At 46.9% G+C, this 27096-nt stretch overlaps 1 protein-coding gene across 1 annotated transcript; it reads right to left on the minus strand.

The window, feature by feature from the left end:
- Positions 1-11781: 11781 nt before the first annotated feature.
- On the minus strand, positions 11782-16794 carry HSBP1 (heat shock factor binding protein 1). Its single transcript, XM_057713130.1, has 4 exons — positions 16666-16794; positions 16125-16191; positions 15437-15557; positions 11782-13846 (listed from the first exon to the last, which is right to left on the minus strand). The coding sequence occupies exons 1-3, from the start codon at positions 16708-16710 to the stop codon at positions 15439-15441; spliced, it is 231 nt and encodes a 76-aa protein (XP_057569113.1). The 5' UTR covers positions 16711-16794; the 3' UTR covers positions 11782-13846; positions 15437-15438.
- Positions 16795-27096: the final 10302 nt, after the last annotated feature.

Raw genomic sequence — 27096 nt, forward strand, 5'->3', positions numbered from 1 at the left:
TTCAGTCTAGGAAACACATACATGTATAAGACACACAATTATTGAATCTGTTAGGACATAAGGCTCTAGAAAGACCTGACAGAACCCCAGTGTGCTATCAGATATTCAAAGAGAAACCCAGCAGAAATTGACAACTGAAACAGAACAAATCAGAGACAAAAGCAAAAGCAAACAAACAACAAATAACACCCTACACATACAAACATCAATCCAGGGAGATTTTGTAAGCTAGGATCAAATATAGAAATGAGCTGGAGTACCACCAGAGAGAATGGAGATTCTCAGAATGTAATTAGACAACTGTACTAAGAACTAAGATAAAGACAAAAATACACTTAAAATGGCTGGAAGAAAGGGGAACAGAAGAGTGTAATGTGGTTGGAAATATGCAAAGAAAAAGAAAGGAATAGAAGTGTATAAAAGAAAGGGATGAAAGGAAAGTATGAAAGATATTTTGTCCGTACTACCAAAAACTTAGCTAGATATAGAAGTATATAAAAAGGCAAAAAAAAAAAAAAAAAAAAAGAATAAAAAATCTCCTTAAAAAATTATGTTGTAAAAAACTTGTAGATCCCTTTGGGCTAAGATCGTATTTAATAAATCAAAAAAAAAAAAAAAAAAGAGAGAGAGAGAGAGAAAGAAAAAAAAAAAAAATCCAGAACTGATCCCAGAATGGACCAGTTCAATAGGTATTGATACTACTATTTCTGTGTCCTTAGCGTCTCAGCTGTAAGTGTCCTTCTCCTTGCCTTGGGTTTTTTTTTTTTTTTTTGCGTTATTCTGTGACCAGCAGAGGTTCCTTTATTGTTCGTCTGTAAGCCTCGGTGTGTGGGGAGGGAGAAGGTACAATAGTGGCTCCTTCTCCTGGGAGTGAGTGAGCAGTGGCGCACTGTTGTTTCAGTCAGGCTTGGAGGTGCCTGTTGCAGAGGGCGCCGGTGGCTCAGGCGTACACAGAAAGTCTTAGAGTTGGGCCTCTCTCGGGGTTTTTTCTTTTTGATGCTGGTTTTTTTTTTTTCTCTCGGCAGCCTCCCTGCTGCTGGCAGTTGCAAGGAGTTTTAATCTAGCCCCGCCCGAGTGCCTGAGGGTGCTTGTTATCCCTGAGCGCCTCAGGTGGCCCGCAGGGCGTCTCTCCACTGCCTGTTGCAGAGGCACCGAAAGAGAGGGAGAGGCTATGCGCGGGGCTCCTCCCCCCCGCCCGGGAGCCTGCAGCCTCCAGCCGCCATCATGGCCGGGCAGTTCTCAGGGACCGGCACTCCTCTCCGCGGACCTCCTCCCTCCTGTCCTCTCGGTCCGTCACCCTACCGGCAACAATGTTTCTCACCCTGAACCAGCTCTCCGGTTCCCACGCTCCTGCTCCTGGACCCTCCGTTCAGCCGCGGATCAATGTCTCGGTCCGGGAACGCTCAGCTGCGCTGCGGACCCTCCGTATGTTTCTCACTCCCTCCCGTCTGCCACAGCTCCACCGCTTCACCCTCTTTGAGCCCTCGTAGATGCCTCCCTACCGGCTATGTCGGGCTCCCCGCAGCCCTTTCTGGTGTCCGAGGCCGTCTGCTGGTGTTCAGCTGGCTCTCCGTGGGAATGACTGCGTCCTTCCGTGCATTCCCAATGCATCTGTGGAGAGGGATGCACTCCACGTCTCTCTACTTCGCCGCCATCTTTTTCTCCCCGGCCATGCCTTCTTGAGTCTGGGGACTGGCCCGGCTCCTGGGGCCTTAGTTGCGCAAAGCTGCCCTCTGCTGGTGGCAGCTAGAGGGCTGGGGCTGGACACTAGGCTCCTCTTTCAATTTGGGGGTGGAGACGGGGTCTCCACTCACTGGATAGTCAACCTACCTCCTTTCTCCTCTTCTCTCGCCTGCCCCCGCCCCCCCCAAAACTGCACATCCATGGTCTTACCCGGATGTGCACAGCAAGCCCTTCACAGAAATGGGTCCGGAGCGTGGGGTGCTCAAACGACTTTCCCAAGGCCGTGACTGATGAGCCTGGGCCAGGTTCGTGGCCTGTAACCTGTGCACAGGGCTTCGTGCTCAGCGGTCCCCCTCCCCTTAGAAACTCCTAATAGATTTGAACAAAGGACCCGCATTTCATTGTGCACTGGGCCCCGCCAGTTCTGCGGCCAGTTCTGCAGTGCGAGTTGGGCTTCAACCCAGATGGGCTTCATTCCAAACCCAGCGCCCTATCGCCTTCCCCAGTCCTCGTTCTAAACCCCACATCTGTCATCTCCCTGTTTAGCCCCCCAGGTGATGCTTCCTTACCTGTAGGACGAGGCATCTCATTTCTTAGTGCAGAGATTCTTCACGCCGGCTACACACACCTTGAGGAGGGAAAGTGGGGGAGAGATGCTGATGCCCTGGGCAATCTGCCCAGGGCAATGAAGTTAGAATTCCGTAGGAGGGGCCCCAGCATCGTTGGGTGCAGAAGTCCTTCCAGGTGATTGTAATAAGTAGCCAGGCTGGCGTGCCCACGGTGGAGGGCCTGGCATAGTTTCTGGCATTCAGTGGGTGTTAAATAAATGTCCCCTAGTTTTTTTTAGAGCCATGAATTGACTAGAAGGCTCAAGTTGAGCGTTAAAATGAACCGTGAACAAGAAGAGATGAAAGTCAGGTTCCACGTTTGTGTCCAAAAAGGGGCTCAGGGTTTGTCAGGCAATGGGGGAAGCTACCTGGGTTGGCTGGAGAAGGTGGTGGTTCAGTGGGAAAGGCCTGGACATTAGGAGCATCGTCCTGAAGTGAATATTTGGTTCACTCTTAGTGGGAAAGGGCAGCTGATTCTATTCAGGCAACTCTGCTCCCCTATCCCCAGCTCCCGCACTTGGCTTCATGGGCTAAGCCCGACTCTGGTCTCAGGGGAGGGCACGGACCCAGCCCTGGCCAATCAGCTCATTCCATCCCTCTTGGCTACCATGCTTGGCTCAGAGATGTGCACGTGCTGCAAGCCAGACCAATGAGAGGCGACCCCAGGATGTTTGTGGGAACTCTGGGCCAGGAAAGCTCTTTCTCAAAGGGGATCCGCACGTGAGAGGATGAGATGCCATCAGGAACTGCTGGTGGCCGTTTTACCACGATGGTGTGAGCCAGTGCAGAGGACAGCAGAGCTGCCTGGCAGTGATGAGCGCCTGGATTCAGCCAGGCCTGAATCACCCCCAAACTTCCACTTACAAGAGTCAGCAAACGCCCTTTCTTGTATCTGTGAGTTACCGGCTGCAAGAGAGATTACCGGCCACTCGCAGCTGAAAGCATGATGGCCATGACAAGGAATACCCTGAACAGAGTCCTCAGCCCTCGGTTGGCGGCTCTTCTGCATGGATTTATGAGGAGCTGAACACCCAGCCCGGAGTGAAAGGAGTTACAGACACTCAAGGAGCACTGGTCTCCTAGTCTCAGGTAGCCAGCCTCAGAGTCTAAGTCTCCTTTAGCCAAGACATCCTGAGAACGCGTCTCCCCACCAGGCCACAGCAGACCTTTGGGACTGACTCGTCGGGGGTCTACTTTCTCTCTGACCACAGCTTGCCAGCGCACACATGCATCCCCCGCTCCAGTGTCTGCTGAGCAGCTCCTTTCTGCCAGACACTGTACTAGGCATCGAACTGGGAAGACCCTGTGATTCCAGCTCAGCCCGGAAAAGCCAGTGCAGCCAGTCAGCCATTTTTAGAACTGTAGGCTGCAGGGTATGGAAATAGTTTATATTTTTTCATTCCAATTTTATTTTTACTTAAACGGTTGCAAGAAAATGTAAACCTACTGCACTGCTTTAAAAAACTGATGGGAAAAAAAACCAAACTGATGGGTAGTAGGGAGCCAAATGTTACTACCCTAGTCATGAAATGAAACTGACAAAAAGAAGAAATATGCAATAAATCTTTTTGTTGATTTCAGGTGCCAGGCATTTCCCCAGGGATTCTAATGGCAGTGTTATCTTCCTTAAGACTTCGGATGTTGGGGATACAGGTTCTTTTGAAGACAGGTTGACACATCTTAGTGGGTGCTGGAACCTTCCTCTCCCAGCGGCCTCCTGCTGACCGTGCCGTACCAGACCCCCTGAGTTAAGCTAAACACCAGCGGCTGTGTCCAGACTGAAAGATAGCAAAGCCCAGGGTAACCCCACCACCTCCACATTTGGCACAATAGCTAGTATGAAAAATTCAACGTTAAGCCTGAAATGCAGGATGTGGTGGTGGTCAAAGAGCAGGAAGCCAAGCAGGTAATCAGAACTGAGAGAGCGCGGGGTCTTCCAAGGTGCGTCCCTGCAGGGCAAAAGGGCTCTATGCTGGGAACCCTTCGCCACAGCTGCTTGAAATTCATCAGCAGGCTGAAAGTTCTGAGAAATACGGTAGAAAAGAAATCTGTGCACTTACATTTTTTTGTTTGTTTTGAGTAGCAGCTATTTTTATTTACTCTTTATAAAACACCTGCTTATACATTACATTGTTTCATGTTTCTAGCTGCAGCAGAATTATCCTTTATACAGAAGAACAAAGGCCACGGTGTGCATCTTCACTAAGGGGTATGTGAGCTTTCAGGCTTGTCCACTAATGGGCGTGATGACCCAAGGAACAAGGCAGCTTGAACTTAAATGCTGACATGACACTTCTAAGCAGGTCTGCATACTTACAAATGGGGCTACTTAGTTTTAGAGAGTTCCAGCTAGCTCTCTTGTGGTCCATTTGCCTAACACCTGCGTAGCTGCAACGTGCCCGAACTTGTGCCAGGCGCCACACGGAACTTGATAATATGACAAAGTCCCCAGGGTCTCTCAGACAGTGGGGGAGACAGACACATGCGGTTTTTCCATGCCAGGCAATCCCCCGACAGCAGCTGGGTGTCCTGTAATTCAAGTCAACTCTGATACCATCTACTCAGAGACAGCATCAAACTCCACACGTTGAGGGCTCAGTCCTACAAGACCACTCTCCACTTCAGGCTCCTGTCACAGTCCAGGTGCTTGGTTACCTGTGCTTGCGACCTAAGGGCTATAAAGCAGAGGTTCCTGTGACCCTCTCCTCAGGTTTGATTAATCTGCTAGAGCAGCTCAGAGAACTCAGAAAGATACTTTACTTACAAGATAATATCCAGACAGAAGAGCTGCGTAGAGCCAGGTGTGGGAGAGGGCCAGAGCCTCCATGCCCTCTCCAGGTGCACCACTCTCCCTTCGCCTCACCAACCTGGTTGCTTTCTGAGCCCCATTGTGGGTTTTTATGGAAGCTTCATCACTGAGATATGATTGATCAAATCACTGGTCACTGGCGACAGATTCAACCTCCAGCCCCTCTTGCCTCCTGAAGTCTGGGATGAGGGACTGAGAGTTCCAACCCTCCAATCACAGCCTTCATCCTTAGGTGATTTCCAAAATTCACCTCATTAGCATAAACTCAGGTGTGGTTTGTTCTAGATATCAAGACACCTCTATAGCTCTTATCAGGAAATTCCAAGGGTTTTAGGATCTCTCAGCCAGAAACGGGACAAAGACCAAATACATATTCTTACTATAAATCACAGTATCATGGGGTAGGGGGCCAGGTGTGAAGGGCTTCTATCCTGGGCTGATGAACTTGGAAAGTAAGTGCTCAGAGTCTGCTCTACACTTTCCCTACAGAGAGCCCCCAGAGCAAATGTGGTAAATCATCTAATCAAAAAATGAATTCTCAGATGGGGAGAGGGATGGAAAGAGAACAAGAGCTACCAGAAAGCAAGTACCGTCACGTCTTCACCGAGGTGGTGTGGATACAGGTGCTTCCTGGGGAAACTGTTTCAGCTTTGCCAGATGTTTGAGAGTCTTCATAATAAGATGTTTGGTAGAGTGGACGCAATTCAAATCTATTATTTCCCTCTTCCTTTTGCAGTGCTGTTTTCCTGAAGCTGCTCTGTGATTACTAAAGCTGCCAGTACCAGAGCAATTACGTCCACAAGCAAGCTGTCAGAAGCCTCAAATGAATTTTAGCCCTAATTGAATTCCCAATTTTCTTGCTTATGGAAAAAAAAATCTCTAGAAAGCAAATTTACCCTAGATATACCAGTTACGATTTCTTTTAAAAAGCTGGCTGTAAGTTGCTAAGCCAGCCACCCAGAGATAGTCCGAGTTAGTGAGGTCTGGGAAAGAAGGGAGGGTTCAGAGCTTCCGGGACAGAGGGAGGATCCCAAGCAGAGATCAAGGTGAGACAGAAGTCCAAAATCAAGGTGTCCTGGGGTTGGTTTCTGTTTAGAGGCTGTGAGGGAGAATCTGTTCCCTGCCTCTCCCCCAGCTACTGGTGTTGCCAGTACTCTTTGGCTTGCAGACACATCACTCCAGTCTTGGCCTCTGTTATCACCGGGCACTGTCTCTATGTCCCTCTCTGTGTCTCTTCTCTTCTCAAAAGGACACCCAGTCATTGGATTAGGGCCCATCATAATCCAGCATGACCTCATCTCATCTTGATTACATCTGCAAAGACTGTTTGCCAACAAGGTCACATTGTGAGGTCGCAGGATAGGATTTCAACACATCTTTTGGGGGGACACAACTCAACCCACAGCAGAGCTGGGCAGGGAGAAAGGGTTTTGGGAGGGGGGGTTGGTTGGTCCCCAGATGTGACGCATGGAAACACTGTGTCAGGCTGAGGGGAGAGTAAAGGAAGTACAGAGCAGCCAGCCTGGAGTCGGGACGGTGTGGAACTGATAAATTAACCTCCCCAGCACTGCCTACCTCCAGACTTCTTTATGAGCTCATTAGATATCCTTATTGTTAAAGCCATATTTAGTCATTGCTTGCAACGGAAACTATTCTAATTTTTTTATTATCGAAATAAAATATTTCACCATAAGTACTTGAATTCAATACTTTGATTTTGGGCCTAAGCATTAAGTGCTTTCCTTCTTACCAATAAGAAGAAAAAAAAAGTCATCCATTAGTTATTTCCTTTGGGATGGATGACTCAAAAGATAAATGAGAACCTTGTTCTTTTTCTAAAACAGCAAACATGATTTCTTTTTAAGTACATGAAACTATGCTTAAGACCCTCCAAGTGTTCTTTTAAAATGTAATTTTACAGATGTCTTGTTATTAGTAAAATCTTGTTACTTTCACAAGTTAAATTATATTTCAATATATTTATGTATTACAGAATTATCAACTCACAGGTTAGTCTGCTGTGGGAACAGAAAAGTGTGCTCCGATGAAAAGAATGCATTTTCATGAAAACAGATAAATGAACTAATAAATGACTAGTTTTTAATAAATAATCTCCTTATTGAATAACTTATCCTTCTGGTAAAATATTTACCATACCCTTTAAAACCTTTTTAATCAACTGACACACTCAGGAAGCTTTAAATGATAGGCTATCCTTTTGTAGCTCAAGAGTTGAAATGATTTCTCACTGAAGTGCATCTTAATAAGAAGCAAATTGATTTAAAGTGACTCCAGTCCTCGCGGAGTGAGGGCTCTTCATGCTCAGCTCCTTGGGCTGCAGGGCGAGCTCCTCATTTCACGGGGCTGGAAAGGTCATGCTCTGTCCCTGTGCTCCCATGTTCTAGGTAATTAAGAATCAATTCCTTTTCAATTACCTTAGGACCGGCCCCGGCTCGGGGGGCTCGGGTGACTCGGAGTGAGACTATTTTTCCTGCCGCGTCATGACTCCAGGCAGCGCTCTCCTGTGCAGGAAGGAATATAAACAAAGACAAGACTGGAGAGCTGATTACAGACATGCATCCCCAGCCCCTGTCCCATACGTACGGGGTCAGAATCCACCAAAGATGGGCCCGGGAACCTGCATGTTAGTCTGACCTCCCATAGCTATCAGACAACCCAAGTTGGTACCCGAGGGCCCTGGCTCTCACACTTGAGGGAGATCAGGCTCTCCTGGAGGTTGTGTTAAAACTCAGGCTGCTGGGCCCCAGCCCCAGGGTCTTCCTTCGTTTCAGAGAATTCTTGTCCGGTTTACCAGATTACTTAGTGTAATACAAAAAGAGATCCTTTAAGTTCTGAACTTGCCAAACAGCACCTTGTTCAAGTATTGCTAACAAAACCTGTCCAGAATTGCTCTGGAATACAGATTAGCTCGAATAAACCTGAGAAGCTTCTGGCAGTTCACGGTAAGGGAAGTGTTCTCGGTCAGTGATTCCAGAAAAACTGGCTCAGCTGTGCCAGAGGGGTCACACAAGCTCTGCTTTTCCTTCTGGGGAGGACGACGTCGAATCACAGATCATCGTAAAGCCTTGTCTGTGCCTGAGAAAATGAGACTGACCCACTGAATCTTATCGTATTTCTTTTTGACGATGCTGGTAAAATGTATGTTTCATATAATCAACTGTGATGAGGGTTCATGGACCCCAAGGCTGACCCGTGGTAATCATCAACCTCTTTGAAATTCTGCTGGCAAAATTCTGCATAATTTTGACAGCTGGTTTCAAAAGAGGCTTTCTCGTTAGGATTCTTAATTATGGGCCCAAGGAACACAGGTTCTGACTGAGGGACATCCACTGGAGCTGTCTGCCTATAAGGAGGGAAGGCTGGGATCTTTCTGGGACATTGTTTTGTAGCTTTTCCAGCTTTGCAATCTGTGTATCAGGCCAGTCCCAGACTTCTGTTCCATGAAGAGTTTGGGCCCGTCCTCTGCCTCAGTAGGATTTTGGAGCAGAATCAGTCACGTGGTCTATTTCCAGGAGAATGTATCATTCAAAGAAACAAGCATATTGTTTAAATTTCCAGCAATGGCTTTTCTGATGATTACCCACAGCCCGTTAAAATTAACTGGGTTTTCTTCTGCGTAACAGGCCTGTAGTTTTAAGACATTTAATATTTAAAATTTCTTTCTGGAAACACTGGCTTTTGATGGCAACTTCTAAAGACCCATGAATGGTAAGAGGTAGTAAAACTACAGCAGTGGTTTAGAATGGGTTTTTTGAGGGCTGATTAGACGGAGAAAGATTCCAGCTGGAAAACTTTCTGATGTCAATGACCTTCGAGCACTCTGAGAACTGAGGCCCAGGAGGCACAGTAGAACAACCTCGGGGAAACATTTTCTTCACTCTTAAACAGAGACGAGAGGGGAAGGAGGAAGGTGTTCTCTTTCTGTAGGATGCAACTCGATGGGGCATTCTGATGGTCCTGTGGGCGTGGAACTCACTCTCCCTGGGGCTGCCGCCCCTGGTGAGACTATACAGCCCCCTTTGCAGCTGAACGCTTCCAAACTGCTCCCCCCTGAATTCTTAACTATTGTGAAATGATACTGTTCCTTTCGGAAGGTAGACCTTTTGCCAGTGATCAACAGGAATCACTGGTCAAAAGATGTCCACAAAGTAGGAAAGTATAAAAATACAGCCAAGATGGACTTCCTAGGTGGCGCAGTGGGTAAGAATCCGCCTGCCAATGCAGGGGACACAGGTTCGATCCCTGCCCCAGGAAGATACCACATGCCATGGAGCAACTAAGCCTGTGCGCCACAACTATTGAGCCTGCGCTCTAGAGCCCGTGAGCCACAACTATTGAGCCCATGTGCCGCAACTACTGAAGCCCATGCACCTTGAGCCCGTGCTCTGCAACGAGAGGCCACCTCAATGAGAAGCCCGCGCACCACAAGGAAGAGTGGCCCCCGCTCGCTGCAACTAGAGAATGCCCCTGTGCAGCAACAAAGACCCAACACAGCCAATTAAATAAATAAATAAATTTATCAAAAAAAAAAATACAGCCAAGATGATTACCACGAAGCAGGCAGCATGCCTGTGCCAGGTATGTAGTTTACGTAGGTGCATGTGAACGCGGTCGGCCACGCTCAAGGAGGGAGCGACAGAATGTCCCATTTCCCCAGCGTGGCCAGGGCCCTGCAGACGCAGGTGTTCCGTAACTATTACATCTAGACCTTGTCCTTGGCAGGCGTCCGGGGAACTTCCAGGAGCCTCTCTGGGTGGGAGCCTCAGCGTGTGAGAGCCAAGCATTAGAACTGATTCTTTTCTAGCAGAGCCGATCTGACTTGTAGAAACAAACTCCCTTCCTATTTCCAAGGTGACCTGTGATGTCGGTGAGTGTGTTCCGCCACAGGCCCTCTGCAGGGCAGTGGCTCACATCCCTGCCCTTGTCATTCACTGAAAGCATTCAAGAGGCTGCAGCTAAAGGCAGATGCTTAACATCACTGGCAGGAGACCAAGCTTCCAGGTGACGGGCACCTTTTTAAAACCGCTGTACTTTCTTTTTTTTTTTAAACAAAGAGACCTGACAATATGATAAGCCAAGAGTCCTTTAGAAGAGGGACTCTATTTTCTCCCCCAAGGAGGGTCTCAAAGGATGTTTGTGGGAGAGAAGTGCTGGGGGTGTTTGCCAGGTAATGGCTGAAAACCAGCAGCCAGTATTCCCTGCGCTCTGTCAAGGCAAACGTTTTGAGAAACTGAACAGGATTTGTCTATAGTTGTTCTCAAAGAACTTGAAGACACTAGTCCAGGAGCACACTTCTAGCAGCCCTGAACAGTTTCAATTCTGCATGAAAATTCACATTAAGCATATTTATTATTTAACTTAGGTCATGTTTAACTGAAAATGCAAAATCAGCCTTTTGAAACTAAATTTCAAGATCCACTGAGGTAGTGGGTTGTTGATTCCCGGACAGCCCGGCCGTGAATACTTGGGTGGACAGCTGCGGGTGGGATTCCAGGGTCCCTGCTTCCAGCTCTGTGACCTCGGTCCACTGTTGCCCAGCACTGGGCTCCTTCTGTTTAAAATGGGGCTGATCAGATAAAAACCAAACTCAGGGTTGTCAAGAGGATGAAGCCAAATTACGTAAACAAAATGCTTGTGCAGCACAGTGGTTTACAGCAAACACTCTTATACGTGCTGGTAGCGATGACTAATCATTAACTGTTGCTAGTTAACTTTCAGGCTTAGATCTGACAACGTAACTGTGAAAATTCCTCCATTTTGATCTAATTAAAATATTTAAACTACAGAATAAAAAGAGGAACACAGATATCCATATAGGAAACCTTCAGTTTACAAAAAGGATTTCCAAAAGTTCATTGTAAGTTGTTTGTTGGACTCTGTCCCCATAGCAACGATGCTCTAAGTGTGGTTAGGGCTCCAGCGACTCACAGAGACAGATGCACTTTTCATCACCTGAAGTACTGTACACTTGTTCTGGTAAGTTTCAAACACGATGGCACTTTAGACATGAAAAAGCAGAAAAATGAAACTGATTAAATATTAAAACATTTAAAAATCCTGTGGCTTGGACAAAAGCAGGATTAACTAGAGGCCAAATGAGGAAGCTGATAGGGCCTCTGGGCTTGGAAAAGGAGGGCATTTAATCAAACCTAAGGCTGTTTTGCTTGCTGCAAATACCTCTGTGCTAGCTGTATTTCTTAGCTGAGTGGGAACTTCATGGGCCTGTACATGAATAAAAAATAGTTGGAGGATAAGAGGCAGACAGATTTTCTTGCACCAAAAGATTATGCCTAGAATGAGACGGGGCAAGGCTGACCCCCCTCGGAGCCTTCACGGGGCAGAGGCTCCAGGACAGGGAGGGTGCCCAGAACCCTGCGGGGAGCGGGTTGGAGGGGAAACAGCTGTTCCTCTGGCCAACCCAGGTGTGCCACCAGCCTGGGAGGCTGTGGCCTGAGCACCCGACTAAGGGTGATCAGCCTGTAACTTAGCAGGTGTTGCACTCCACAGGGACCATCTGAAAAGTGGAGGGAAAGCATCCTTTTGTACAACATGGAGGCCCCAGCAGCATCACAGAGCCCACGCCAAGCTTTGCTGGAGTTGAGTGTTTATGTAGTGAACCCAGAGCTACTTACTGGATTTCTTTAACTGCCATCTCCCCAGGCGTGCTTCGCATCACAGGCTGGTTCAATGAAATGTTAATTAGGTGCTAAGTATAAAAAAAGATGCTTGGTCAAGTGAGTTGGAAACTGGCAGGTGAGTTAAGTCCCATTTCTGCGCTGGGGACTCAGAGCCTCTCCTGTGCTGATTCACATTGTGAACTTTCATCAGGTGAATCACATGAGCCTGGAAGATTCCACCCCAAGTGAGCACAAACCCTTCCTTGCTGGGGCTTCTTGGGGACAAGTGTCCGGGGGGAGCACACTCCCGAAGGCTTCCCTCTGGACCCTGCAGGGTACTGCTTTCCTCCACTGTGGTCGGCGAGCCCTGCAGCCGAGTCTTCTGTGCTCCCTGGCTTCCCTTCTGGCAGCACAGGCTCCCCCCGTGCCTCACATCCCCACGTTGGCTATTGGTCCTGAATCCTTCCCGGGGTTCTAGCCAATCATCTGAAATGGTATGAAAATGCAGAAAACCAAGCCAATCATTTTGGACACAAAGGAAGCGTCAACAGCAGAATTTCAGGCACCTTTATTCATGGCAGGTATTTTTGGTCAGGGGCGCTTCCTCTGAAACCTTTCAGTTACTTAAGGAAGCCAACTCCTACGTCCCGACTGTCCACTTGCCAACTCCCAGGCCTGCAAGCATCCTGCATGTTCTGTCCAGTCTCAGAGGCAGCTCTCTCTGGGCTTTCAGGGCCACACGTCGCAGCACAACCTACCGGCCCAGTGAGGGAGTTTCTGCAGCTCGGTGATAAAAGTGGGGAATTCATTTTATCCCAGAATAAATCGACTCCTTTGTGTTCCCCATATAATTTATAAACAGGACAAATTATTCCTTAATATTATTATATATTTGCAATACAAACAATTAAGACTGGCGACACAGGAAACTTTTAAAAAACTCCTACTGCGTTGACTACGGGTTTCCCTCTCCAAAGCACTGTTCCATTTCTTAACTTCTCCCATCTTCTCTGTACGAGACCATCCTGCTGTGCCAGGCGCAGGGCCTCCTTCCCAGCGACACTGCCTCCGGGCTCAGCACTCCTGACGCTGCAAGGCTGAGCCGCAGGAGTTACTGTCTCTGTCTCCCACCATTGATAAGAAAGCCACTACTCTGCTCAAATTTAGGTGAGAAACAGTTCAAAGAAACAGTATTTCTTAACAACTCAAGCCTACTACAAGTTATTTATCATCTTCTAGCCAAAGCGACTGCTGTGGACGTAACATGGTCTGTTTTCCTCTTCTGTTTTTTTTTCCCAGTCAGCAGCTCAAAAGATGAAGTAACTGAGTTGTAAAATCCTGCCAGATTTCCTATGGTAACTACTGTAGATGAACAATGTAGGCTCCTACTGAAGTATTCAAATCTCATGCAAAACTCTAACTACTTAAAGCCTCATCACATCAGGCAACTCTGTCATTTTCTGTATTTAAAAATTCTAACACTAAAGTGGCAGTGGTCACTCTCCGTTACTGTAGCATCTGACCTCAGGGACTCAGACATAAGATCGTGGTTCCATTTCGAGTTTTGGTGACAGAGTAGTGACAGATATTTCTGAATACACAATTTTAAATGTTTTTAACCACTTGGAAAGTATCACTGACACATTATTTGGTGTTCACTCAACAGTCACTCTGAGAATCAAAGAACCTTAACTATAAATGCCTTACTTCACAAGATCTAATTATAACCAAGGATCTACCCTATGTCTAATAAAAAAATTACATAGCAACTTTTATCAAACAGCAACTACTACAAAGGGAATGATAGAAAAAAACATAACCTCACAAAAATACACTAAAAAATTTGACAATTGTATGCAGGAACTGCCAAAGTTTTAGTGTTTAATAGCACAACTGACCAAGGTCCAAGATGTGAAGTTACCACGTTCAGGAAACATGGGGGGCAGGGGAGGGAAATCACTCTATAAACTAACTCTATAGGACGTGGTAAGAAGAATGCACACTTGATAATATAAAACCTGTCTACACATAGTAGTTAGTTGCAAAAAGCCACTGTCTCCTCTCAGCTTGTACAAAGGGTGCTGCAGAGTCCAGTGCAGATGAGCAGCCTGTTGAAAAAGGAAAAGCCGTCAACGTGCTATTCATTCCATAAGGACAAATAAAAATATACAGAATTAGCAACTAAAAATCCTTTCAGAATCCTCATTTGAACTAAACGTATTTTCTCTGCACAATATCCTGGCAAAACTACGATGAAAATCTTTAATAAAAAGATTATTGTGAATCTGTTTCCTACTCCCACTCCTTTCCTTGTATTATGCCCGTCACTCGAAATTCTTTAATCCTGTGGTTCTCAAGAAGGTGTTCTCACTCACTTGATGGGGTTTTTGATGGCTGGATGACATGACAATGCACACAAAACAACCACATGGTTTAAGATAACAGTAAATTTAAGTGTCTTACCCCCAAACCTCTATTTATTTTCTTGGGCTTCAAAGCAACCCGTATTTCATAGTTACCTATCATTTGGTCCTGCCAGGACATGCTCAGAAAATAAAAAAGGAATTTAGTGTCTTTTACTGTGTATTTTGCTTGGTACTCTAGTTATCTAAACATTCACAGTAAACTTTATTTTTATAGGGAATTAAAATGCTAAACATGAGATGGGCGCAAAGGGAGTTTAAAAACTACTTCTGGGTTGCAATGAGGTAACCACTGCACTCAGGAAAAGGCTTATCAGGAATGCACTGTGGTGGGAATAAGGTGGTCATCTGTGCACCCAGCTACCTTGCTAGAATGGGTGCTGTTGATCATTAGTCTCTCCTCTGATATCTGTAACTATGCAACAGGAATTTAAATCAGCTCTAGGGTGAGGATTTAATGTGGGCACAATCTAGGTTATCTAAATCATAATCGGTCACTCTCCTGGCATCTACCTAGTGCAGGGGCTGTTCCCAAGAGAATCCTTAGACCTTACCGCATTTATGAAGGTGACAATGTGGGTGTTCTCTTTAAAAAGCAAACAAACAAAAAACAAAAACAAAAACCTACTGGAAAATCTGCCAGTGATAAGAATTTTCAGGCCAACAAAATACACTTCTTTGTTTTGGCTGTAATAATATAAACTCAGTGGTTATCTAATATTAACCGATGATCTTTTTTTTTTTTTTAATTTATTTATTTACTGACTGCGTTGGGTCTTTGTTGCTGCACGTGGGCTTTCTCTAGTTGTGGTGAGTGCGGGCTACTTTTCATTGCGGTGCAAAGGCTTTTCAGTACAGTGCTTTTTCTTGTTGTGGAGCACAGGCTCTAGGTGTGTGGGCTTCAGTAGTTGTGGCATGTGGGCTCAGTAGTTGTGGACATGGGCTTAGTTGCTCCATGGCATCTGGGATCTTCCTGGATCAGGGCTCGAACCCATATCCCCTGCATTGGCAGGTGGATTCTTAACCACTGCACCATCAGGGGAGTCCCTAACCAATGGTCTTAACTAGAGAGCTAGGTCTCATTGATAAAAACAGGGAAAATAAATTCTACATAAGGACTCAGTTTGGCATGGAAAATTCAAAGCTTCGAGTCTACCGGGGGAGCAATATAAGGGATGCTTGTTGGACCATGGCTGGGGAAAGATTCAGAGAAAGTCCAACTACATCAAAATCCCAGGGACACGCACCAATTCTACTGCCCCTCCCTCCCCTCACCTTCAACTCTTCTGTGTGGCAGGGATCTTGTTTTCCCCATCCAGCTCTTCCACCCCGGCCTGTGTCATGAGGTCTGCGATGTTTTTCTCCAGGTCATCAATGCGACTGCTCATGTCATCAAGTGGCAAAGTTAAAGACGATGTACCAATAGCTTCCACTTCCTACCTGTCCTCTAGGGCCCTGCAGGCTACAACCTTCAACGCAGTGTCTTAATGAAAGTAATTTTCCAATTTCCTTTGGATTCTGTTAGACTCTGGTTCTGAGCAAAGGAGTCCCAGTCCTGCCCTTTACTAGCAATGGGACCTGGGCGAGTTCTTTCACTTTTCTAAGCTGCCCGTTTCTTCATCCGCTACATGAAGGTAACACTACAACCTCTTCATCAGGTGATGGTGAGAATCACAGGAGGGAGACACATGAAACGATTAGCTCACAGGCAACAGTCAACCATACTAAACAGCATTATCGGTAGACTGTAAGTTCCTCGCGGCCAGGGATCTAGCTCAATTGTATCCCCAGCTCTTCGCACAGTACTTCTCAGGAAGAGTGCGTCTAATCTCAGTTTAGGAAAAAAAAAAAATCCGGTACATGACTAGTGGAAGTTGACCTGCAAACCACGCACGTACTGCCACCGCGACCAGGAAAATGGGATCCAGGGGCCCATCAGAGTGTGACCACAAATGAAGGATATTTCTTCCGATGATCTGGTCGGACATGGTCTGAAATTTATCTTGCATCTGCTGCAGGAGTGTCTGCACCTGTGGGACAACAAAACACACCACCCCACATTCACCCCGAGACACCTTCACGGGGTCAGGACAGGAGCCCGGGTTCCGCCCCCAATGCCCCGCTGCTCCGCGGGCTGGGATTTCCCTGCCGGGGTTCAGTTTCCCCGCCTGTCGAGTGAGACCTGGGGGCTGGGGACGCCCCCTCCCGCGTGGGCCCGCGACTCACAAGCCGTCGGGTGTTCCGGGGTGGGGCGCGCGGAGCAGAGGGGGTGCGCACGGGAGCCGCGGGGACCCGGGGTCACCGAGGGAGCGGGGCCGGGGGCGTCAGCGGGCACGGGGGCCCACAGCCAGCGGCCCGGGGGGTCAGGGTGGCCGGGCCTCGGCCGCGAAGCCTCTTGGAAACCCGGCCTCCGGGGACCGGCCCCGCGCGGCCGCGGAGAGGGGCGCCTCGGTCCGCGAGGGGGTGAGGTGGCCTCGGGCGCGCCGCGCACAGCCGCCCCTTACCACCGAGGTGAGATCCTGCACTGTCTTGGGGTCCGTCTCGGCCATCTCCCCGGTTCCCAGCTTGGCGGTGCTGCCTCAGACCGTCACCTACACTTCCGTTTCTCGGCGGCAGACGCCCCAGCGGCTGCTTCTCGCGATGACGGAGCCCCGCCGCGCGACCGCGGGGCGTTGTGGGAGCTGTAGTTCGCGGCGCGCGCCGGAAAGGCCTGCGGCCTCGAGCTTCCGTTCGGAGGCGAGGCCCCGCCCAGCAGTCCCCGCCCCTTCTACTCAGCCCCGCCCTCCCCGCCCCTGCCACGCCCTAGCTCCTGGCCCCGCCCCGGGAGGGAAAGGTGAAACAGACCTGCTGCGGGGCTAGCGAAACGAGACGCGGCCTTGACCTCTTGCCAGGCCGCCGTTAAAGGCTGGGCCGGCTTCTTGGAGCTCCTGCGAGGTGCCAAGCCCAGACCCGTGTGGCCGCCTGTCCTCCAACAAAGCGCCACAAACCCCGAGAAGGGAGGAGGGGCCGGGTCCCCGGGGAGGGGAAACTGAGGCCCTGGGCGGGGGGGGGGGGGGCAGCGCCCACCACTTGCCCAGCGCCAGCTGCCAGCCTGGGGACGCCCTCGACGCATTGTTTTCCCTTCTCCCCATGAGGGTCGGCTGGAGGTGCCGGCGTGGTGGGGCAGGTCGATGTCCATTTTGAAGTATTACATACGTGCTGGACGGTGCAGAAATCCTAGGTGACTTTTTACAAAATCCTCCCACTCTTGTGACCACCCCCAAGTCAAGAAACATGCCCCCTTCCTATCACCCCCACCTACCCACCCACGAGGGTGACCGCCGTCCTGACTTCTATCACAGGCAGTGCGTTTCACAAGTGGAACCACACGAGCGCCCTCCCTAGAGCCCGGCTTCTTTCATTCCACGTGATGCTCCGCGGCTTGAGTGGGGAAGGTGTCCGGTTGGATCAAGGAGGGAGCAGCGTGCAGGGTTAGGAGACCGGATTTGCTGTTTCAGGAGGGGCTGCTGCGGAGTTAAGTTCCAGCCCCGCAGGTGGTCTCGGGATTGGGTCTTGTAGGCAAGGGGGTAGGAGAACCCTGGCGTGTCCCAGCAACGTCCACGTTCCTTATCTTATTTAAGGACTGCATTTGGGGGTCAGGTCCAGCTTGGTTTTAGCTGCAGAGCGCCTGCAGGGGAACCACCAGCGTCTGTCACAAACCTGCGGGGCTGGTCTTGGGGGTACAGGACTCTTCACCAGCCGCTCCTTGCCCTCCCTTCCCCGCTTACCTGCCTTCCTCCCCGCCCTCCCCCCCTCCTGCACCAGCTTCCTTCCCATGCCAAGGGGCAAAACTCTTCACAACTGCTTGTTGTTAACTGGTGTTTGGGTAGCGTTTCAACTGATGACTTAAACCTCTCTCTGATGTTTAAACTTAGTGCTCAGAAGAACCCTGGGATACAGTTATCACCATTTTACAATGTTGATAAAACAGACAAGAGGGACTAAGACTCTTTTTTTTTTAAATAAATTTATTTATTTAATTTATTTATTGGCTGTGTTGGGTCTTCGTTGTTGCACACGGGCTTTCTCTAGTTGCTATGAGCGGGGGCTACTCTTCATTGTGGTGCACGGACTCCTCATTATAGTGGCTTCTCTTGTTGTGAAGCATGGGCTCTAGGTGCGTGGGCTTCAATAGTTGCAGCACACATTCTCAATAGTTGTGGCTCACGGGCTCTAGAGCACAGGCTCAATACTTGTGGCGCACAGCCTTCGTTGCTCCATGGCATGTGGGATCTTCCCAGAGCAGGGCTCGAACCCACGTCCCCTGTATTGGCAGGCGGATTATTAACCACTGCGCCACCTAGGAAGTCCAGGACTAAGACTCTTAAGCCAGGAGGTCAGATGAGGAAGTAAGACACAGGACTTGATCCAGGACTTTCTGACTCTACCCTCTCCTTTTTCTATCGTTCTAGCATTCTCTGAGTTGTCTGCGTTTAGGGCAGGGTTACTCAGCAGCGGCACTATTGGCATTTTGGGTGAGATCACTCCTTGCAGCTTTGGGGCGGGGGGTGCCCTGTACATTGTGGGATGTTGAGCAGCTTCTCTGATTTCTACCTCTGGATGCCAGCAGCATGTGCTGCCACCCCCACGGTGTGACAACCAAACTTAACTCCAGACACTGCCGAGTGTCTCCTGGGGTGAGAGATCACCCTCAGATGAGAAACGCTGGCTTCGGAGGGATCGGTGACCATTGCCTCGAGTTCTGTTCACTTGTAATGCAACCATGAATTTATTTTCACGTGGGCCATTTCTTGAGAATTTTCCTCTCTCTATGTCGACAATGAAGGTTGGTGGGTTAGTTTCCGGGGGCGGCTGTCACAAAGGACCCCTAACTGGGTGGGTTAAAGCAACAGAAATGTGTTCTCTCGCAGCTCTGGAGGCCAGAAGTCCGAAGTCAAGGTGTCAGCAGGGTTGGTTCCTTCTGAGGGCTCTGGGGGAGGGTCTGTGCCACCCTCTCTCCCAGCCTCTGGTGCTGCTGGCAGTTGCTGGTGTTCCTCAGCTGGTACTCCCATCACTCCAGCCCTGCTTTGTCTTCACACTGCCTTCCCCCTGTGTGTGTTTCTCTCTTCTTATAAGGACACCAGTCTTATTAGATGAGGGGCCACCCTATTCCCGTATGACGTCCCCTGAACTGATTACATAGGCAAAGACCCTGTTTCTAAACAAGGGCACATTCTGAGGTACTGGGGGTTAAGATTTCAATGCGTCTTTTTGGGAGGGCACCGTTCAACCCATAACAGTTGGTAAAGTTCTACCAGTTTACATTTGTATCCTACTTAGTATTTTATAAAGTGGTTATCAATACATAGAGTTCCAGAATCATTTAGCTGAGTAGCCAAGGCTGGGTGGGATTGCAGGCCCTCTCACTTTGGACCCCAATCTCTGGGGCTCCCAGACTCAGTACAGAAGTCTGGGTACCCACACCCTGGATTTCTAGCCAGCTCTGGCATGTGGCCCTGAGCAATACAGAACATGAAGTAGCACTTGGATCTGGGAGTTTTGTTTTGTTTTACTGTGTGTGTGTGTGTGTGTGTGTTTCTTGCAGGACACCTGAGACCTTTTTATCTTGACTGAAATTTTCTTTGTACAGACAGCAAGCAAACTTGACACTTTTTTAGTGGAGGCTTTTTTTCTTTTTTCTTTTGCACTTAAGCAGAAAGACAGCGTACTTTCTCTGTGTGGAGACCAAGGTCTTTTAAACAGCTGCTTGATGCCAAAGCTCCACTAATTTATCATCGTGGCTGATATACTTACTTACTTTGTGGGGTTGACACACCAAACTAATCTGAATATTATTCCACTAACAAAAGTACTGTATTATGCGTGAGGCACTAGCAGTTAAACCTTTAACATTTTTGTTCTGAACAACCCTCATTTCTGTTTCAGTGTCATGGTTGTCTGATCTCCTCTTGGCATTTTTTTTTTTTTTTTAGCGCTCTCTAAATTAACGGAGTAACTGAAGTAATTCTCTTTTCCCCTTTCGAGCACTTAGTATGGTATTTTCATGATCACTCTTTGGTTCAAGCGGGACCCTTGTTTCCATACCCTCAGTTCCCAGATTTGCACTAAGCAGGACTGATACACAGGTGTCTACACTGCAGTGAGGGGCTGTGTTGCTTGAGCGGAGGAGGAATGATCATCACAGGGCCTTCGAGAACCTGCAGTTCCTCCTTTCCTGAGTTGGCACCTGTGTCACTCTGTGAGGACCCAGGCCTGCTCTGAGCAGCTGTGCACTTGGGTTGCTTTTCTCCCAGGTCACTGAATGCAGGATGGGGCCCTGCAGTAGCTTCAGGATGTGACGCCTCATCCTTCTGGTGGTCCGGGCTGCGCTGGCTCCAACCTTTAGTGGACATTCCAAACCTTTCCAGTCTCTTCAGAGCCAAGTGTTTCATCCCCTTGGTTCTCAGACGGTGACCTTAAACGATTCTATTTTGCAGCGAAAATAGAGACTATTGTCAACCCTACCCAGACCCGCACACGTTCCTCCATCCGCACCTGTGTCGCTTCAGTCCTTTCCGTCTCAGAGGAGGAGGCAGCCTCGATGAGTCTATGAAATCACTGCCACCATCCAGGCCATAAGACATGTCTGTCATTTCTCAAAGTCTCCTTGATATATTAATATATATTAAATATATGTATTCTATGTAATATATTTTATACTATATTATAAAATATTTTATTATATAGAATATAATACTTTATATTATTATTAAATAAAAATTTTTTTTTCAATGTGTGGTCAGACCACTAGACGTAAGGGCTACCCTGTCAGCGGATTCTAAGTACACAGTGTTGTTGCTGTCGGCACTGTTCTCTGTGTGGGTCTCCAGGGCGTGTGCATCCTGTATAAATGAAGCCCTGTGCCTTTGAACCAACATCGCTCCCTTTCCGCCTCCTCCCAGCCCCTGGCAACCATTTTGGTCTCTGCTTCTGTGAATTGGCCTGTTTTAGATTCCACATATAAGTGAGATCAAATATTATTTGTCTTTCCATGTCTGGCTTATTTTGCTTAGTATAGTGTCCTCCAGGTCCATCCGCGTTGTCACAAATGGCAGGGTTTCCTTCTTGTTGAAGGCTGCGTGATATCCTGCTGTGCATATGTAGCGCATCTTCTTTATCCCCTCATCTGCTGATGGACATTTAGGTAGTTTCCACCCCTTGGCTATTGTAAATAACGCTGCAGTGAACCTGGCAGTGCGGGTGTCTCTTCTACATCTTGATTTCAATTCCTTTGGGTACATATCCAGAAGAGGGACGGCTGGATCATGTGGTAGTTCTATTTTTAATTTTTTGAGGACCCTCCATACTGTTTGTGGTGGAGGCTGTGGCCAGGTAGCAGGACCCATGGCCAGTTGTTAAGATTCCTCAGTGCTCTCTGCTCCTAGCCATCCCAACTGCTCAGCTGTGCCAATTGCCTCAGTGTCCTTGGCGGGACAGACAGAGCTGCTTTTTGGGCAATGTCCTGAAAATCTAGGGGGAGCAGATGCTCACTTTGCTTTCACTTTCCCCCAGAGGAGAAACTGTGGACCAAGGAGTCTCTTGGCTCTGAGCTGGGCTGCCCTGGGGGATGGGTGATACAAGTACAGTGAAGCTGCTCTTCTTCCCCTCTTTGAGGCATCGATTTCAGGTTTTGCTCCACTGAGGTGCTGGGATGTCGCAGGTGTACTCCTGGGCTCCCATTAAGGTGTTCTTGTCTGTGAGTGGTCGTTAAATTGGTGTTTCTGGGCGGAGGGTGTGTGGACTGGAACCTCTCCTTCTGCCATTTTGCTCTGTATTTACTTTGATTGTTACTTGAGTGTATCCCAAGTGATACCATTTTTTCATTCATGGTAGGCACAATTTTCATTTAAAATATATTGATTTAAGCAAAATTTACTAATTTAAAGGTATCTAGTTTATCACTATGTTTGTAACTGATAGCATGAGTGGCATCTCAGTGTGGTCCAGTTAGTGCAGGTGGGAGAGGGATGTCCTTAATCACGAGGATGCTCTCATAGGATGACAGTTTAGAAGATCCTGCCCTAAGAGGAGTCAGGGAAGCAGAGGGTAAAGAGGTAGTGCTTGCTTTACAATAGTACACTGTTACACGCTTTGGGAAATGTTCCTGAATCATAGTAACAAGTTTCTTCTCCTTGGGGATAAATCTCAGGATAGTTGGGAATTTCTGCAGGTGCTGGATACCTGTTGTATATAGAACAATCCTTCAGGGCACCGATAATCCTCAGCAGGGAAGATGCTGCCTTGTTGGTGCGAGGAGGGGCGGGGCAGGGATTCAGGATCCACTCTTGGTGAGGAGCAAAGGTGGGGCTTTGCTATGGAGAGAAAACAGTCTAGTTCTGGCAAATTTAATTTAGAAACGCCTTCACCCCCGTACCCGTCCTCCTGGCTTGGATTCCCATGTGACATCCTGCTAGAATCCCCGGTGTGCACCCTGTGTAGAGCCACTGGGGACTTTGACTTGGAAGGGTCTCTTTGAGGCTGTGTTTACAAAAGAACAGAAAACTGCTTTTATGGAGAAGCATGGCGTCACAGGTGGTGTCCTAATCGATCTCGAATCGTTTTGCTTTACTTTTGGTTTGAAGTGTTGGTTTATGTTTCTCGTGTTCATTATGGCAATTTTCCAAATTAGTGTCACCATGATTGGCTGACAAAGACTCAATTTCCTGGAGACAGACTGCCAGGGAGGAAGGAAATGCTTCTTGGAGACTCTGACTTTCAAGTTTGGTTATGTTTTCTTCACTGATCCTGTCATTATCCAGTTGTTTTGTCATCAATTTCATGTATTGTGTGTGATGATACAAACTCGGTTCCGGTGACTCCTGGTGACGTGTGGGTGGTGCTGGTTAGGATAAGTAGGAAAAGTATCGGTGTTGGAGTCATACTTACTGGGAGCGAGATCTGGTATAAGATAGTTTTAACTTTGTGAACCTCATTTTCTCATCTGTACAGTGGAGATAATCTCTATTTCAATATTCCATGAATTACATAAATTATATATATATAAAATATATGGTTACATATTACATATAAAATGTATAACATAATATGTAGATACATACATACGTACATCAGTATGTAAAATATCTCGCCCGTAGGACTTATAAAGTATTAGCATCCTCCCCTCCCTCTTTTTTGTTAAGGATCTCGATTAAGTAAACTTCTTGATGTCTATCCTGTATCTATTTTTCTCTCAATTTCACTCTGTATCTCTCTCTGTCTGTGTACCTATCTATCTATCTACCTACCAACCAATCATCTATATATTTTTTCCAAGTCAGAAGGATGTGACTATTGTGAAAGAAGAAAGGAAAAGAGTTAATTTTTAGGCAGGCAGCACTTAGTTTTTACTCTTTGTCTTTAAATATTATAGGCCAACCAGAGCGCCATTTGAAAAAATATACCTTTGCTTTGTCACTGTGTTTAAACTGTACTAAAGCTGGTCTAAGACCAAGCACACGTGTTAAAAATCCCAGATCACCTTTACCTGACTATTTCACAAACAAGTTACAAATTTCATGGCAACTACATAGTAAATCAAATGTTAATTTACAGCCCAGAAACTATAAGCAATTCAGCAACTAGGGCCCAAAGAATGAAATTGTATCTGCAATAGAATGAAAATATTTCTAATGATAAACTTTTATCTTTTTTGAGTGTTTATGAAAAAAAATTATTTAAAATTTCTGAAAAATTTTATCTTGGGGGAATAAATAAGATTTAACACCAGAACAGTGTGGATATGTACATGACAATGCAAAATTTTTTTCACGTAGCCTTAATTTTCAATTCTTTAATAACCTGAATACTTGTACATTATAAAGAATGAGTTTATTATTTTCTAAAGGAAAAGCTTTAAAAAATAGCAGAAAATGGAAATTTCCGGCATATACTTACAGGCTTCTAGGAGCCACTTTCTCAAAGGCTTCGTAGCTTCACAGTGGAAATTACTGTGGCTTTACTACACCCGTTGCTTCTCCCCGTATCCCTACCGCCCAGCAAGCACCGGGACCAAACAAAATTTCAAAGGCTTATCAAGCTCAGCAACCCTCCAGTGATTACTGTTCTGATCGTGATGCAGCGTGAGGGTAGGAAGAGGCTTTTCTGCCTCCTGAATTTGATGAATATCTAAATGATTTCTGTTTAAATCATAGACTTATTCTTAATTTATAGAATTAAAGTTCTTATCTGAAGTCCTTGTTTACACATTCAGTCCCACCATTTATTTTCTGTCTCTACATGTTTCGTAAATGCTTTTATAGACACACAGTCAAAACCAGAGAATTTTTTCAGCAGTGGGCTATTCCATTAGCAATAGGAAATGTAATAAGGGTAACACATTTTACAGAGCAAAAGAATTTTAATTGCTTTAGATGAACAACTATGAAAGCACTTTATCATCGAATAATGAGAAGTTCCAAATCTCAACAGCCAGATAAGGAAAAAAGATGGGATGTATCATCTTGGTGAAAGGTGGCGCCAGATGATTAGTCATTCTTACTATTACTATTACTATTATTTAGTACTTAAACAGAAAAGATAGTTCAGTCTTTCTCAGTGCTCACCTTTCTCTTGGTGTGATTTTTTTTCCCTCCTTAATGTGATTTACCTGTTGATTCCTGCTTAAGTCAACTGCATGTGAATAGATTACAAACCAGAAACTGCTTGGAGATCCTTTTGAATCTGTCCATAGCCAAGCAGAATACAAGCTCTTAAAGCTCCCGCACGACTTTCTCCCTCAGCTTTCCCCCCTCAGTTGGTTTGGCAGTGACCGGGTACTTGGGAGGACAGAGTTAACTTTTGGATCACCGCGATCTCTGATTCATCTGGTAGGATCTCCTCATGGACCTGACAAGCCACAGAAGGGAAGGGAGGAAATACTTAAGGAAATGATGGTATCTTGTATAGGAAACATTTCTAAGGTTCCAATATAAATTTAGAACAGTGTTAATAGTTCTCAACAGAAAGTTCTTAGAACTAAGAAGTAGTAGAAGGTCTGCTTAGTTGGTCTGGATAGATAGTGATGCTAACTGAGGCTTCAGACCAGTGCTTTCTGCTCTGAAGCAGACACTGTGTCTGAGAGTTGGGGGTGGCGCGGGATACAGTGGGGACAGCATGAGCCCTGGGGCCACGTGGCCTGGCTTCCGGTTCTGGAGGCCACTTACCTTGGGCAGGCTGTTTGATTTTTCTGAGTCTCAGCTTTCTTTATCTGTAAGTTGGAGAAGATAATCATAGTACTGGCTCATATGGTTGTTGCAAGGATTCAATGAGTTAATGAATGTAAAGGATTTTATATAGTATGGGCACTAAGTAATCAATACGTGTAAACCATTATTATTATTATTATTATTAATTGCATTTTTGTACCTTGTTCATACACTCCAGGACAACTGTGGACCCTTTTCCTCAGAATCAGTTGGAGAGCTTGTGTCCGGATAGAACTGCACTAAACCCAGCGTTAAACATAGCCTTGGTAACAGTTTTTTAGTTGCCAGTCTTAAGATCAATGTATTTAATTTGGGGGTAAAATGCAACCTGATCGATTTTAAGAGTTTGATGGTAGATGGTCACTCCGTTTATCAGACTATTTAAAATGTCCTTTTGAAAACCTGGGATGAGTCATCAAAATTTCTAAAAATGTTAAGAATCAAAACCTTATTTGACACCTACCCTGAAATGTAGCTGGATTTATTTTGTTATGACGTTCAGATTTGCAGGTGTTGTCGGAAAATCAGGGCAGGTACATCTACCTGCAATGATGTCCACTTGGAGAGAACTGGCAGCCTCGAAGGTAACTTTTATAGAAATTAGAAAATGTTCACGTGCTTGTTAAAACAAATCATCTGAAATAATTTATCATGTGTAAAATGGGGAGAAAATGTAATTTTTAGTTAGCTAAGGTGGTTAATACACTAATAAAAAGAATGAAGAAGGTGTGACTGTTCATTCAATGAAACTAAAATCCTCAGTCTTGCGCTCAGTAACGGGAAAGCCATTTCTGGCTCTTACTTGACTTCTTTTTTCAATAACCTGCACTAAAATAAAATGCATTGGTAATTACGAAATAACATTTTGATTCTACCTTTGGTTTCAGTAAACAATGTAAATATATTCTAGCAAGTTAAAAAACACACTATGATTCAGGAAGTGCTACCACTTTGGCTTCTAAGAATTGAGCTGTTTTGTTGTTGTTGAAAGGATTAGAAAGAACAACACGACAGAAACATTTCTGTCCTGGTGAGAACTCTGGGGATAGGGAATACACTTAAATAGGGGAAAGTTAAGGCATACCCTGCTTGTTCATGAAGTATGCCCATTACTCAGATTTCTCTATGTTCTAAGCGAAGTTGAGCCACTGGCTTGATTGGTAAGGTGCAGGAGAGCCTGCGGGCTTGTAAGAAAAGGGCGAGTCTTACACTTGTGTGCTGGAGTGGATGGGTCACTCGACGTCTGCTTTCCTCCCCAGGGAGGGCCCCGCTCATGAAGGTGGGTGAGCTTTCTGATGGTTAGGTAGCTAGCCTGTGAGCCAGTCTGCCGATCACCTGGCCCTCTGAGGGTGATCCTGGGTGTGTTCCAGGGTGGGCCCTCCCGGGTGGGCCCTCCCCCCGCCTTGTGGGAAGAGGGGAGCCAGGTCCACCAGGGAGACACCAGGCTGCGTCCTGTGAAGCCAGAAGAGGAAATCTGGTGAAGTGTGACTGTGCAGGCTTGGAGCTCCCGCCCCTGGGCCTGCTCCGTGTACTTGTGGGGGCTCCCGGCTTTACAGCCTCACCCACTTAACAGGAGATGTCAGGGCACCCAACCGGCCAGCCAAAAATGTGACCTTGCAAGACCCAGCATCTGTGACATTAGACACAACATAGAAATCAGAGAAAAGCTACCGTCCAGCAGTTTTAACCACC

Source organism: Hippopotamus amphibius, chromosome 16 (genome assembly GCF_030028045.1).
Source record: "Hippopotamus amphibius kiboko isolate mHipAmp2 chromosome 16, mHipAmp2.hap2, whole genome shotgun sequence".
NCBI lineage: Eukaryota > Metazoa > Chordata > Mammalia > Artiodactyla > Hippopotamidae > Hippopotamus > Hippopotamus amphibius.